The sequence below is a fragment of the Hesperophylax consimilis genome, chromosome 9 (genome assembly GCF_061612785.1).
Source record: "Hesperophylax consimilis isolate HC1 chromosome 9, BYU_Hcon_1.0, whole genome shotgun sequence".
In the NCBI taxonomy this organism is placed as follows: Eukaryota; Metazoa; Arthropoda; class Insecta; order Trichoptera; family Limnephilidae; genus Hesperophylax; species Hesperophylax consimilis.
Genome location: NC_142844.1, coordinates 15,145,868 through 15,160,781, shown reverse-complemented (window position 1 = coordinate 15,160,781; position 14,914 = coordinate 15,145,868). Strand labels below are relative to the sequence as shown.

General features: G+C 36.7%; 1 protein-coding gene across 2 annotated transcripts in view; it reads right to left on the bottom strand.

The window, feature by feature from the left end:
* Cad86C (Cadherin 86C) overlaps positions 1-14,914 on the bottom strand; it is a 95,167-nt gene that overhangs the window by 6,344 nt on the left and 73,909 nt on the right. For both annotated transcript variants that reach the window (XM_089635643.1, XM_089635644.1), the window contains exons 5-10: positions 10,932-11,015; positions 10,553-10,678; positions 10,022-10,286; positions 1,518-1,710; positions 741-984; positions 31-616 (exon numbers count right to left, since the gene is read on the bottom strand). In XM_089635643.1, the coding sequence (XP_089491769.1) occupies positions 31-616; positions 741-984; positions 1,518-1,710; positions 10,022-10,286; positions 10,553-10,678; positions 10,932-11,015 (1,498 nt within the window). The remainder of the gene's footprint in view (positions 1-30; positions 617-740; positions 985-1,517; positions 1,711-10,021; positions 10,287-10,552; positions 10,679-10,931; positions 11,016-14,914) is intronic.

Here is a 14,914-nt window from a genome sequence, read left to right as displayed (position 1 = left end):
TGGACGAAGTGAGTTATATTTTAAACTTACCAGTAATTTCGTTCAAGGCAAATTTGTTTTCGAAATTGCCAAGAATGAGTTCGTATCTGACGATATTATTTGGTGGTTCGGCATCTTTATCGATTGCTTTTATTATGGCTGGAGAAGTGAAATTTCTCAAATTTGCTGCAAGGATGAATTCATAGATCGATCGCTCAAATTCAGGTGTTTCGTCATTAACGTCTAAAAGTTTTATAATCAATGGAACAGTAGCTCTGTTTCCAATACCATCGTTGTCTCTGGCTTCAACTAAAAATCTAATATCAGGCATGGCTTCTCTGTCAAACCCATGGTTATTAGTTGCAACGGTTATCATTCCTGTCTTTGGGTCTAGATTGAGAGAAGTATTTAAATATCCTAATATGGCTGTGTATTGTATCTTCCCAAATACACCTGTGTCGACATCTTCTGCTTTTACTTGAACGACTCGGGTTCCAGCGGTTGCATTCTCTGCCAGTTCAACTGTGTAACTTTCTTCAAGAAAAGCCGGTGGGTTATCATTAACGTCGTTCAAATATACAGTCACATTGACGGAGGTTGATAAATTGGTTGCTGGTCCTAACTCTTGGGCTACGATCTGTAAAATAAGATCATATAAATAAATAATGGTAATCAGGTAAACACAACCAATTACCAAATTTATGAAATTAATTTAACAGGGGTGCTCAAAATACGAAACTTTTGAAATCAAATTTACTCACTTGAAATACTACAGATTGCCTCTCCTCATAGTCAAGTAAACCATTATCCCTGACTTTGATGATGAAGTTTGCTCTTCTTTCTCCGACACTGGGTGAGATTTCGAATGTTCCGTTATTTCCAGCGAGTGATAAAGAGAACACCCCATTTTTCCCAGGGTCATCATCATTCACCTGGGGATTGTAGGGGTCTGCGAAAACCAGGGCTGTTCCCTGGGGACTATTTTCGTTGATTCGGGCTATATAGCTGAAAAACAAAAAAAATGCAAAGTTAATATTTCCTTTTTTTATTTGCTTATTTACTATGAATCGGATATACATAATTATTTTTCCCCACTGGAATTTTCCATCGTTTCGCGGCGTTTCGGTTGCTTCGTTCTTTTCCCATAATTCGCGGCTCGGCTCTCGGAAATTTTGTCCTGTTTATACGTAGCATTATTATTAAATTTTTGTAATATTGCCTTTTTTGTTCTTTATACCATCTTATAATTTTGTATCTGAAATATTTTTTGTTTCCCTCGCTCACCTGTTGTTATAATTTAATTACATACCTATTTACATTATTATGTTTAAAAATAAATATGACTTTAAAATCATCCTTATCAAAAATCGAATTATGTTCGTTTCCAACCATTAGATTAAAAGCAATAAAATAATGAAGTATGTTTTTTTTTTTAATAATAAATTTAAAATTGTTCAATCAGATTTCATTTTTTGTTAGATACCGAAAAGAATATTACGATATTTAATGTTCTATAATTGGTAGGTGTGGATACTCACTTATCGTTATCAAAGTAAGGCGGGGAATTCCCCCTCTCCGGCATGATAAAGGCTAGCTGCACCGTGGCCGACATCGCTTCCGGCTCATCGCGGTGGATTTTCACCTCTTCGGCAATAACGGTCAGGAGCACAGGAGAGCCGACGTGTGATATCGCCGCTATGTCGTCTAACGGCCGCTCGAGAGTTACATCACCTGCAAAGAGTTATGTTATCCTGGTAAGAGAATATTGTAAAGAAAGAGTTAAATTCTACTACGAATATTTTGAATTCCGCAATATCCGGCAATGCCGACTAATGCCGACAACGCAACACGATCGTTTAAAATCAAATATAATTTTGAAGTCCGTGAGATCATTGATCAAAACAAATAAATCAATCCTCTCCAATCAGATCGCCAAAATACCATTGGCAAAAAGTAGTCATAAATGTCCGATTTTATGCTTTTTCTATTACACCGGCACTAAAATCGATCGTATCGCTTTTTGAGAATTGAAGATCGTGCGCATTGTTCAGTCGAATAATATTTCGATCCATTCGATTTGATCGCATTGGCGAAGCGTAAACATATCTGAAATTTACTTTTTAATGAACACAACACGAGAGCACGACGGTATTCCCATTTTCTCTTCATTTTTTATATTAGAATTAATTCAGTAAAATCCACAGTCTATAAAAAAATATTTCAACAAATCTTAACCGCGTACGTACAAATAAGCAACACAACAAAGGTCGCAACGCTCGCATGTGGACGCATTGCGCGCACCAAAGCGGAATCTACAGCGATCATGCTGTACGCACCCGTTTTCGCAAGTTTACCGCGTGCGAAACTGTGCACTACCTACCGTCCAAAAGCTTTGCTCCGCTTTGTGTTTGTCAAAAAATCGACAAACACAAAGGATCACAGAGCGCCACCTACGAATGCAGCGACGTACACTATTGCATTTGCATCTGCAACATTTGTTGCATTGCATGTTGTTTTGCTAATATCTGTAAGCGACATTAAATTTCGGGTGGTTCTTCAATACATACTTTAATACTTCAATAATTCAACCGTGACACTACAGTGAATTGTCCCATTTTGGTAAAATTCTCCAAGGTCTATTCGATATGAATCCAGGTGTTTGAATCGAAGTTCTGTCACCTGAAATCGCGTGACAAGAACGAATTTCTCCAGAAACTTTCGGCGTTTAGTGCTATGCAAAATAGTGTGATAAGAGGTTTTAGGGCTAAGCGTGAATTAAAATAGGTATTTTGGAATATTCGTCATAATTGAGACAGTATTATACCAAGCAATTGTTATTAATAATCAGAATAATTTATGTCACACTTTTGTCATGATTTTCCAGAAATAATATAGGTATGTCACTTTTTAAAATTATGTTGCATATGATCTGAGTATCAAAGTGTTATAAAATATTGATCATGTAAGTACGTTGCGGTCATAGAATAATAAATATTACTACAGATTTTCGCTACTCTTAAAAATATAGACTTGCCATAGCTAAACGATGCAACGAAACCGTTCATCTAAAAAAGACATATATGCATTATTACGAGTTACGAAGACAATTCCGGCGCCTGAAGTGTTTGTTGCGAAAGCTCCAGAGACTGGTATCTATTGTGCATTTGCGAGGTTCGGGGAATATTTTCTCCATGTCTCGTGAACTGAGGGTGTAAAGTACCTGGGGGATGGTTTTTTTCTACCCGATGAGTGGGCTGCCTATAGCAACTTATAGGACTGTAATACTATTTTTTTTGTATTTTTATTTTTTTTTTGTCTGTAAGTATTTTATTTTTTTATTTTATTTATATTTTTTTTTGTAAAAGATTTTTTTTTATGATTTTTATAGATTATTTTAAATTAATGTGTTTGTAAAATTTATACTATATTTTTTGTATATCTGGTTGCAGTTTAATTTTTTATTTGAGTCCACTCATCAAGGGGGGAAGGTAATAGAGACTGGGAATGGATAGGTGGGTTTGTCGTCGGGACTTGAGCGCCCGAGACATGCTATGCTCGGGTTTGTGTGCATAGGAAGTTTCGCATAGAATGATTTGGCTAATTCTACCACATGTGTTTTAAATGGGGGGATTTTCGTGCCTGAATTAATAATGCTATTTCGGACAAACCAAGGGCTTTTGGTATATCTTCTAAGTGTGACATTCTGGAATGTGGCAAGACGTTTTGTGTTTCCTGTGCCCCAAATGGGTGAGGCGTATGACATAATGGGGCGTATTTGTGTTTTGTAGATGAGTAGTTTGTTTTGTATGGAAGTTTTTGAGTTTGAGTGTAGCAACGGGTAAAGGGCGTTGGATGTGTTTTTAGCTTTTTGTAGAGTGATATTTATGTGTTTTGTCCATGTGAGTCGTCTGTCAAGTGTAACTCCAAGATATTTGGCCGATTTTTGCCATGGTATAGTTTGGCCGTACATCGTTATTTCCTCTCGCGGGGCGCGGCTGCCTTTTCTACGAGAGAAAAAGACGGCCACGCTCTTTGAGGGATTCACGTCTATACGCCATTTATCGTACCAATCTTGGAGTAAGTCTATGTTTTTTTGTAGTCGGTACGTAATCATCCTGGGTGAACAGTATCTAACCATAACTGTGGTGTCATCTGCGTACAGAGCTTTGTGAGAATTTGAGTTTTCAGAGAGGGGGATGTCGTGAGTGTAGACATTGAAGAGGATTGGAGAAAGCAGAGAGCCCTGCGGGACCCCTGCTGTCATGAAACGTTTTATTGAAAGAGCGCCACCGTATTTTACTTGAAAAGTACGTTGGCGTAGAAATGATTTGAAGGCACCGAGTAGTTGGGGATCGATGCCTGTTTCGTGGAGTTTGATAATTTCGGAGACTCTGAGGAGTTGATGGAGGGTGGAGTGATTTGATCTAAAGCCGTGTTGCTCTTCAGGTAATGTTGAAACCTCGTCAATGTGCTTGAGGAGCCGTTTCAAAAGGATCTGTTCGTAGATTTTACCAATATTTGATAGAAGGCTGATTGGACGGTGATTTTCGCAGAAGAGGGGGTCTTTTCCCGGTTTTGGGATGAGAATGACGTGCGCGTGTTTCCAGTTTTTCGGGAAATAGCGCAGTCTGAGGGCTGTGTTGATTAGATTTACTATCGCTAGTATTCCTTTTTGGGGGAGGGCTTTAAGAGCGAAGTTTGTGACGGATAACCTCGGCTGGGGTAGTAAAATGTATGTTTGTATTGGGGAGATTATTTAAAACATTATTGATTTTGCGGTTGACATTTGCAATGTGATCTAGATCGGCGTGTTTGAAGCTGGGGCTGAATTGATTTTCAAGACTGTCAGCGAACGCCTCCGCTTTGTCTTGATCGTCGAAGACGAGACCGTTTTCGGCGTGAATGGGGTGGTTAGGGGTGGGGGTGGCTTTTAGAGTTTTGGATAATTTCCACAGAGAGCCGTCCTGTGGATTTATCTCTTGAATTTTCAAATTCCAGGTGAAATTTACGTGCTCTTGAAGTTTTTTTCTGATGAGGGCTTGGATTCGATTTATAGAAGTTTTCAAGGTGGGATTTTGATATTTTTGCCAGTGGCGGCGTAAGATATTTTTTGTTTTAATTAGGTCTTTTACTAAATTTGGGAGGTTTTCCTTGAAATTTATTGGGGGGGTGAGGGGAGAGGTTTTGAGGCCTCGTCGATTGCGGACATTATTGTCTTCGCGAATTCGTCAACCGCTGTATCTAAATCTGAGGGATTTTTAATGTGGGGATTTATGGATATTTTTTCCCCGACTCTGTGCGAAAAGTAGGTCCAATCAGTTTTTTTGTTAATTTTTGCAGGGGGGGGAGTAAGAGAATTCGTTGAGAGTTATGGTCGGAGGAAAGGTCGCAGATGGTTTCGATACTGTATGCCCAGGATGATTTGTGAAAAATGGTGATGTCTAGTACGTCAGGTCTGTGTCCGATGCTAGAGAAAAATGTTGGCTCTATGGGTCCTGCAATGTTATGTCGGGGTGAGAGTTGGCAAAGTCATGTAGGATACGTCCGTTTTTGTTGGTGAGCCTACTATTCCAATCGGGGTGTTTTGAGTTAAAATCCCCCGCTAGAATAGTAGGCGTTTGTCCATCGAGAAGTAATTCAAGATCCGACTTTTGTAAAGTCTGAACAGGTAGGTTGTAAATTGAGACTAGAGATATTGTCCAGCTAAAACAATGATCCTATTTGGACAACGGCGACACATTTAGCATCCCCCACCTCCAGTCACAGTTATCGCTCATGGCATTGTCCCTCGGTGTATACTATAATGAACATTCCATCTGTACAATCATTATTAATTTATTGGTTTGGTAGCGTATCGTAAGAAATCAACAGGGTTTCGGCTCTGGTCATCACACGCTAGCCCATTGGCCTCAAACGACGCCGTCCCGGCGTGTGTACGGCGATGTGTCTTAAAATCTAACGACGCCGTCCCGGCGGGTCTGACGTCTGTCGGCTTAAAAACGAAAAAGAGATACATTATTGAAATCTGTGTAAAAATTTTAAATGCCAATCGCTTTGTAGATAATTAAGCATTTATTTCGTAGTAATTGGCAGGACTCCGTTGGTACATTTTTTTCCTGATATTTACGATTGAAATTTTGTTATATTTCAGCTTCATTGAATTTTTTCAAAATGGCGTGTGGTTCGGGAATTGACAAGCTTGTTCGTAAAACGCATGGTGGGCGGCTAACAAGAGCCCAAATGACAAAAAATATATATTATGGTAATAAGTATGAATAATGTACAACTTTTCTAATCCAATTATAAAAAAATGAAGAAAAAAAAATGGTTTTTGAAAAAAAAAAAATTTCATATCCTCGTTTAATCATATTATTATTTTTTTTAAACAGTGCATTTATTTTTTACATACCTTGATTCAATGCACAAGTAAATTAAAAAAGATTTTTTCGTTTGCATGTTTAGTTTAAAAGTTATGTAAGATTTAGTACACCACTGCACTTAAAACTTTTAGAACAAAATTAATTCGGATGTGAAGGCCATTTTTTAGCCAAACAATTCGGATGCCAATGGGCTAGAGCAAAAGGTTCATCCCGGTCGCTCTAATCGGTAAAATAGAGCCACTATCCTAGATTGATTAAATACAGCACCCACGTAATAAGTCCTAATTGGTCGATGACAGCACCCCTAGATCTTACCAATAATAATAATACTAAGGTTTTTATCGGATTATTGCTTATTCTGTCACTGTTCTCTGTTCTGTGCAGACATCTTATTATTGTTGAGCTGTATAAGGTCTCCGACTTGAACAAAGAATCTATCTGACAGCTACTACGAGTATCGGGTAGCTATCTGACATGTTATAAATGTGACTACCTTTCAAAGCGCGAATACTGAATAGATGCCATTTGCAGACAAACTCGGTTTGCTTCAGCAAAAGGAGTCAAGTAGTTGATTCTGCCGCGTATTTCCTGTTTGACAATAACATCTCGCGAGCTTACAGATACAGCATACGGTAGACCCTGCGAGCGGTCCAGACAGGCGGTTGCTGTGGGCACGGACCACGGAACCAGTTCCAACGAAAGTAAAAATACCGGTGGGCATAAGTCTAAAACAAGATAAGCGTATAATATGGTATGGACTCGGTATGCATAATCATATAAATATAGATAATATAGGTACGCACTCTACAAGTCTACAGAACGGTATCTGAGAGCAGTTCGATGTCGCAACAAAGGGAGCTTGCAGCCTATTGCATTATATCTCACTGTTCGATAAAATGCATCGATTATGTTACGGTTGAGGAATTCATTGCTTCGCTAGAGTGCAACGCGATCAGCGGTTTATTTATCGCAATATAAATAAGGTAATTTAAGCAATCAGGCTATAAATAGCAGTTCGGAATTTGATTTTTATTATTGGATGAGCCTTGTTAGCAATATCAGCTGAAAGATGTGACAAGCACTTGGTTTCCAACTAGGTACCTACTTATCAAAAATCTAATTTGGAGTTTGGACATCTCGAAAACTAAGAACTTTGCTTTCAACCTCTTCGACCTAAATAATCACGAGAAATTTATTATATACATCGTAAGAACCTACTCTGCTCCACAATCTACATTATAATGTGACTTGGCTTTATATTAAAACCTCACGCGATTACGCAAGTAGCTTGCCTATAGGTCGTGGCGTTTCTAACCTGAATAACTAAAAGAACCTTGCAGATTTTCGGAAAAATTATATTATTATTTGTAACACCATTTTGTATATTATATTCGTGCGTGGTGTGGGAAAAAGGCCGGCGGCTTTCGCCTGTTGAATTACCATTTAGGTTATGCCCTGATTCCTTAACGAAAATACATAAAATAAAGGTTTTAAGGTTGACCAATTATTTATTAGCCTCATTGCCCCAAACTTTAGATGGAAATCAATAAAACTTTTGTTACAAACCTCGTTCATATCTTTGGTATGCTTATTTCACAAAGGAATACTTGAATAATATAATTATTATTCGGTTGTCGAAAAATACTTGGCACTTTGGAATGCGACGATCGACTGACAAAGCCTTATCACAGGCAATCAATTAATTTTAGTAGTCAACCTTGGCAAAGTATGAAATTGTGTTTGTAGTTGACTTTTTTATCCACTCTGGCTCCTACGAAATTATTTTTTGCAGGTATAATGTAAGATGTTAGTTGATGTAAAGATATCCATTTTGATTATCACGCGATGACTGATTATTACTTTCACTGGTTCAATGCTTATGCACACTCTCCGATGATCTAAAGTCAGAAATGAATATATGTATGCAAAGATACACGTAAAACTAAGGGCCGGTATTTCAGTTACTTCTTAAGCTCGGCTTGATATTTACGTTCGTCAAGTTGCTTTCTGATAACATTCTTGAGTATATTGCAATACCAGCCCTAAAACACAAATTTTAATCTGAACTCACTGACTAGTGAAGTATTTTCAGTAGACTACGAGTAAATAACTGTACTACATTCTACTTGATCGGTTCAAATCTAAACGAGTAGTTACAATTATTATTGCCTGTATTTTGTATTTGTTCCTTTTACATAAATGTATTGTTTCTAACTTCCCCTCTACTCCTTTAAAATGGCAACTATTTTCCGTTCATCAATAAATTAATAAAATCAATACTTTGTGATGGGACATAACGTGATTAAATGAAACGCTATTACTTTGGGTTGATCATAAGTACATATGTAGAGTTACTATTATTTGTTCTAGAAAAGCATATTTTGCCTCACAAGAACATATATTGTGATTTCAGTTGACTTATCTCGACCTGTAATCGTCGGGCGGTAAGTCACCCGTACTAACAGTCCTCTTCAGCGTTATTTATACCTCCCTTAGACGGTTTTACTCAAGAAAACATTACCGTCCGCTTTCATTATGCAAGGAGGTCAAAACTGTAATTTAATCCAGGGAAGCAGGAGAAGCAGAAGGTATGGAGAGAGGGGATTTTAATACCCCTGAGGCGGCGGAACAAACGAAAACACACGACCATTTTAATTGGACACATCACAGTTTAAAGTAAAAAACATAAAGAACCACTATCATTCCGTTAGAAAGGTGTGAGAAAGAACAAGTTATTGAGAACTTTAATCAGGCATCGGAAATTAGAAGTCCAAGGAGCTAAAAATTATTTTAAAAAAAACTAGCTCATCTTGAATTAATTCAGTGGCGACAAATTAAATAAGTAATCGCACTGTTTTATAAGCTTGATAACAATCATTATAAAAACAATGCACCCAAATGGGGAATGGATGAAAAAAGTTTGAGAGGAAATAACTTTTTAAATAAAAAAAAAATGAATGCCGTTTTAGATTTAGTTTTCCAAACATGGGTGGGTGCAAGATGTATTCAACAAATACACTTACTAGTTCATTCAAAGTAGGCATTACATAACACTTATGTAATATAGAATCACTATCTGAAAAGTTTTAGTTTTGAGAAGACACATTCCGGCAACTCAACGAAAACCAATTTATCCCATTAAACATAACCGTTTTATAGACTAACAAGTCTACCGTTACTGACGAAAGGATGTTTCATGGTATTTCATGGATTCATGGTATTTTATGGTACCTCATGGTATATTATGGTATTTCAAGGTTTTAATGGTAATTCATAGAATCTCATTGTACGAATATAGAACACGAATGCCGGCTACTCAACAAAATAACAGTGAAATTTGTGCCATTCAACCGACCCTTTTTATTAAGAAACACGTTCACCATTACTCACGAAATGGTATATCATAGTTTTAATGGTATTTCATTGTATGAACAGAGAAGACGAATTGTGTTGAAAAGGCACAGTTTGTGCTATTGAACATAACAGTTGTACAAAGTAACAAGTACAACATTGCTGACGAATGATACTTCGTAACTCATGGTATTTCATTGCATTGCATGGTATTTAATGATATTTATTTATATTTCATAGCATATAGTTAATTTTTTTTCCAATTTCTTATTGAAAAGATTAAAACATATTGTGATGTATGTTAAGGTAACCTGTGGCTTCGTTGATGTTGAAGAAGGTGGTGAAGGGATTCCCCTCGGACACGAGCCCGTAGCGGATCTGCCTGGGCGCGCCCTTGTCTCCGTCCTCGGCATGCACGCGCACCACGATGTCCCCGGGAAGCAGACCGGTCGGCAGGTGCGTGACGGGCGGCGCCAGCGTGAATACGGGCGGCATGTCCTGCACATCCTGCACCACGATCACCACCTCCACGCCGGCTATGTTCCTGGTGTCCTGGCTCGGCTCGGCATAGGCGTCCTGGAGGAAAACAATCCACAAGAAAGTTGAGTAAAAGGCAAGTTCTGCAAACCTCTCACTTCCTACTCCAAAATTCATAAACGTTCCCAAACTCACTGTGTCACTGATTCCAGGGCTGCTGATACTATTGAAACCTAGCAAAATTTAAATAAACCACGTGAAGAATCAACAAAAGAATTCAACAGTCAGGAGTAGGGCACATTCGCAAATACAACGAATCCATTAAAATAGTAAATAAAATATCAATATTATTAATCGATACGTACATTTGCCAACACGGTGAGATGATACATCGACTGCGTTTCAAAATCCAGCGGCCCGATCAAAAATATCGTGCCCTCTGTCGTTTCCGGTGAAACGATCTTTTGACGGATCGCAAACAGCGGAGACCCCTGAAACAATAACATATAAATCAATCAATCAATCATTTAAAAGCAATTCATTCAATGTTCTTTTGTTGATTGATTCAAATAAAAAAAATGCATTTTGGAAAGTGATTGCTATGGGACATCGATTCAACCCTTTCGAATTTGTCCATACATCATTACGATTGAGAGAATGCCCGCCGATACAAAAAGCTATTTGACGGGAGATTGAAAACAAATCACGGTTCGAATGATGAAAGGTTTTTTTTAAAATTCTTACCCACAATTCCAGGTAAACGGGTTTCGATTGTAATGGATTTTTCCTCGCGACAATGTAGTCCAGCTCCGTCCCGCGCTTTGCGTCCTGTATAAAAAGAAAAATAAACACGTTAGATTCGTGAGTGACTCGGTGACGTGAAGATATTTATAGCATATAAATTGAAAAGGGATAGATTCCTTCACAGGATATGTGGCATAAAAATAATCAAGAACCTACTGTGCTACTTTTGAAAGTATGGTCGATACATTGTGAGTAGGTAAAAGACAACCAATCGATACTTACATACGATTAATTGGGTACCTACACACTTCTCAAAACGGATGTTAGTTAATAAAATCGTGTATAATTCATTAGCCCCTGATTCGAATAAATTCAACTAGCCCTTTTTATGTGTGTTTTTCACTGATAAATTAAACGTTGAAATACCCAAATGCTTTCGTAACTTCACCATAAAAGGCAATAAAAAACTAAGCTTTATTACTGTCCTGTTTCCTGTTCGTATCGTTTCGTATCCCTTTCTTGCCAGTTCATTTAAATTCTATGCATCAAGTTTCTAGAATTACTTATTTATTTATTCGATGTGTATAGTTTTGATTCCTAATATATTATTAACGCGTACAAAGTACCTACTTCTATTTCGTTAACTTTTCATCAAAAAGAAGACAAAAATTCAAGAACAGTAGGTTAAGTGGTGATTCGTGTATGGTCCTTCATCAATTAGACGATACGCATTTACATAATTCTTTGTAAATCTGTCATTATCGTCAATGGGTGGAATTTATTCACAGGTGCTAATGCGTGCGTCGTCGGTTACACCTAAATCCATGGATGTTCTGAATGTGTACCAAGAATGATGGGAACAATTGATTTTGATTCTCCCAGACAGACGTGAGCTTCTAAGCGATCAAACCGTGAAAGGAAGTCTTTGAAGCTATCAAAACAATGTCAAAAGGACCAACGGAATGTGATACGCTTTTAACTTTTTAACCCCATATCACGAAGGGGCTCGGTCCCTGAGAAATGAATTCAAATGTTCGAGGAACGTGCTGAAGTCCAACAGAAAATTTGCAATTTAAATAATTTGGATCGAGTATAATATGCTTCAGGCATGTCTAACAGAAGCTGGCACGATGGCTACTTCTCTTGTATAAGTCGAACCCCTCTTGGCTACAATTTAGTGGGTGATTGTTGCCAATTACGGAAATTAGAGGATATATCCATGAGGTTATTATGACTCCAGGTTATTTGATCGTGCGGGACTTTCAAAACATCTGGTTAAATCACCAATGCTTACCTAACATTCATAACAGGTAAAGCACAAACTCTAAAATGACATTCAACATAATATGTGAATACACATTTCCGAAGTATCTAGCATTGAGATAATCGCATCATTTATCATTGGTGACGAAATCGGTTTCAATCAATACCACCATGACATTTAAATGCATGTTCTTTATGTGTAACAGATTACGAAATGTATGTAACATTTATTCAGTTCAACATTCTAGATCTCGATGAAACAAAACAAAACTGACCATAGTATCGATTAAATAATACACTGAAGCTACTTTTTTTTCTGTACAGTCATCACTTTCGAGAAATTACACATTTATCATAGTTATTTTTATCAGATCCACTTTAACTAGTATACATTATTTTACCTAACCCAACGGAAGCAAATATGACCTCATTTTTCTATTTAATTTATTCTTTTTCAGTAAGACAAAGAAACACCCAGTGCTTGCCATTAAAAATTGTTTTTTTTTGGCGCGACCATTTCGTGTCCATGAGTCGTTTCTATAAATATTTTTTATTATGTATAAAACACTTAAGATTTCAATAACTGTGAGAATTTTTGTGCGACCGTAATATTTTTTGTGGAAACGACAAAAAACTCCAATTACCAAATTGATTTTTTATTTGACTAAATCGTGTGAAAATGAGGTAGCCGAATATTGATAGACGTTATAACACCTATTCGTGCCATATTTCGTTAGCAATGTGTGAGAATTGGAAAAAGCAAGTAACTACAAAGTGGTGCTGCTCTCCATTAGTATTTTAACTGATTTTACTGCTCGGCTACTATTTTTACTATTTATTTGTTATGGCGGTGTCTAGTAATTTATCAATTCGAAATAATGAAAATATTATTACGCAATACGGTAAATATGATGTTCTTAGCCGGAAAAAAAATTATTATATATTTTTATTATTTATAAAGACTTAGCATTTATCAAAATTAAATCAGAAATATGACCTTTTTATGGCCGTCCTTTCGTATTGTTCAAAAAATATTTTAAATTTTGAATATCCTCAAAAAATACCTTGAAGATTTTTCTTCAAGACTTCGTTCAGTAATTAAAAAAAAAAAAAAGAATAAGGTTGTGGTATAATTATTTCCTAGGCACTATCTTTAATGTTTTTGTAAATGCGGTTTACTAAACTTTGGTTAAATTTATTCTAAAAAAAGGAACGAGGAATAGTTTCTATTATTTTTGTACACTTTTTAAAATTATTTTCACATTTTTAAATTACCATTTGTTTAAGAGTTTCGAGTTTATTAAAATAATAAATTATGTTGCCGTAAAGTGGCGACATTAATTCAGCTGCTACGGCAGAAATTAGAACTGAAGGCTTATTTTTAAATATGTCAACAGATGGCGTTAATCACGGAACGACCCTTGGAATTTTCAACAAAATCTTGCGTGTCATCAGTCAGCGAAGATAATACCTACTTGTATATACGAAGAAGTTTGCCAGTATTTTTTTATAAATTGACAAACGGTCTTGCTGTGCACGTGTTTATACATGTGTTAGTTTTTGACGTGGACATGCGCACACACACTTTTGAGGAGTTAGGTTGATACGATTCGTCATCACAATTTTTTATTGTATAAGTAAAATAATATTATATTTATTGTGAGGTGTGCTTAGCTGATTCTTATTTGGTACATGCTATATACGTTCATAATTTTTATTTCAAATTTAATGTACTTTACATACGATTTTTATATATTGAAGTGAAACTTCTTTACGTGCGTTATTTTTTATTTTTTTTTTTTTCATGTTCTCCATGAAACGGTTATACACCAATATATTTTCGAGGACCGGAGTAAAACCGACTCATGACCGTCAAGTGACTCAAGGCCGATAACGCGACTAATTACCCTCGCAGACGTGCGTGACAAGTTTTTTTAGTAAAAAACACAGCCGTGAGTTTTTCAAAATTTAAAATTGCGCGGGACAAGTCAATTGAGGAGTACACGTCGTATACGCGGTTCTCGTCGCGCAAGATACCTCTCCTCGCGGTCTAGAGGTAGAGCGTTCGACACTCGTTATGCAGGACCCGGGTTCGAATCCCATATTTTTATAATTTTTATTTTTTTTTATCACATGCTATTTATAAATATGTGAATTTATAAGTAGCAATTTAGTAGTAATTTATTTTTACTTGTGTCATGACATTGTTTTTAATAAAGCATTACATATTATTTACTTAGGCACCGTTGTTTTCTTCTATGATCCTTATTAAAAAAAGCTTACAAAAAGCATTTTTTTTGTTATCCTTCAAAACATGCATTTTTTACTCTTGAATAGTCTTCAAGCACGTTTTTTATTACGGTCAGAGCCCATTGATGTACATACCTAGGTACCTACCTATTGTATTTTTTGTGTCAGCGCGGAGCCTTCTGCAGTGGGAAAGTGTTTTAAAAAATCAAATATTGACATACAATATAAGTCAGTTATAATTAGTGACATCTTACGAATTTCAACAGAACTTTTTTAGTACAGAACTGTCTTTAAATGGATAGTAAAACCTAGTTCCTCCGCTGGGGGGCATTATTGTAGTTTCGTTCTGAACAGGGTACCTATTATACTTGGCCTTATGTGAAACCGCATAAGAATCCCAACTAGTTCCAACAGTCTGGATTCAGTGAGACTGTGGCATCCCCAATTGGGGTATGTTGTGAGGCCGAAGG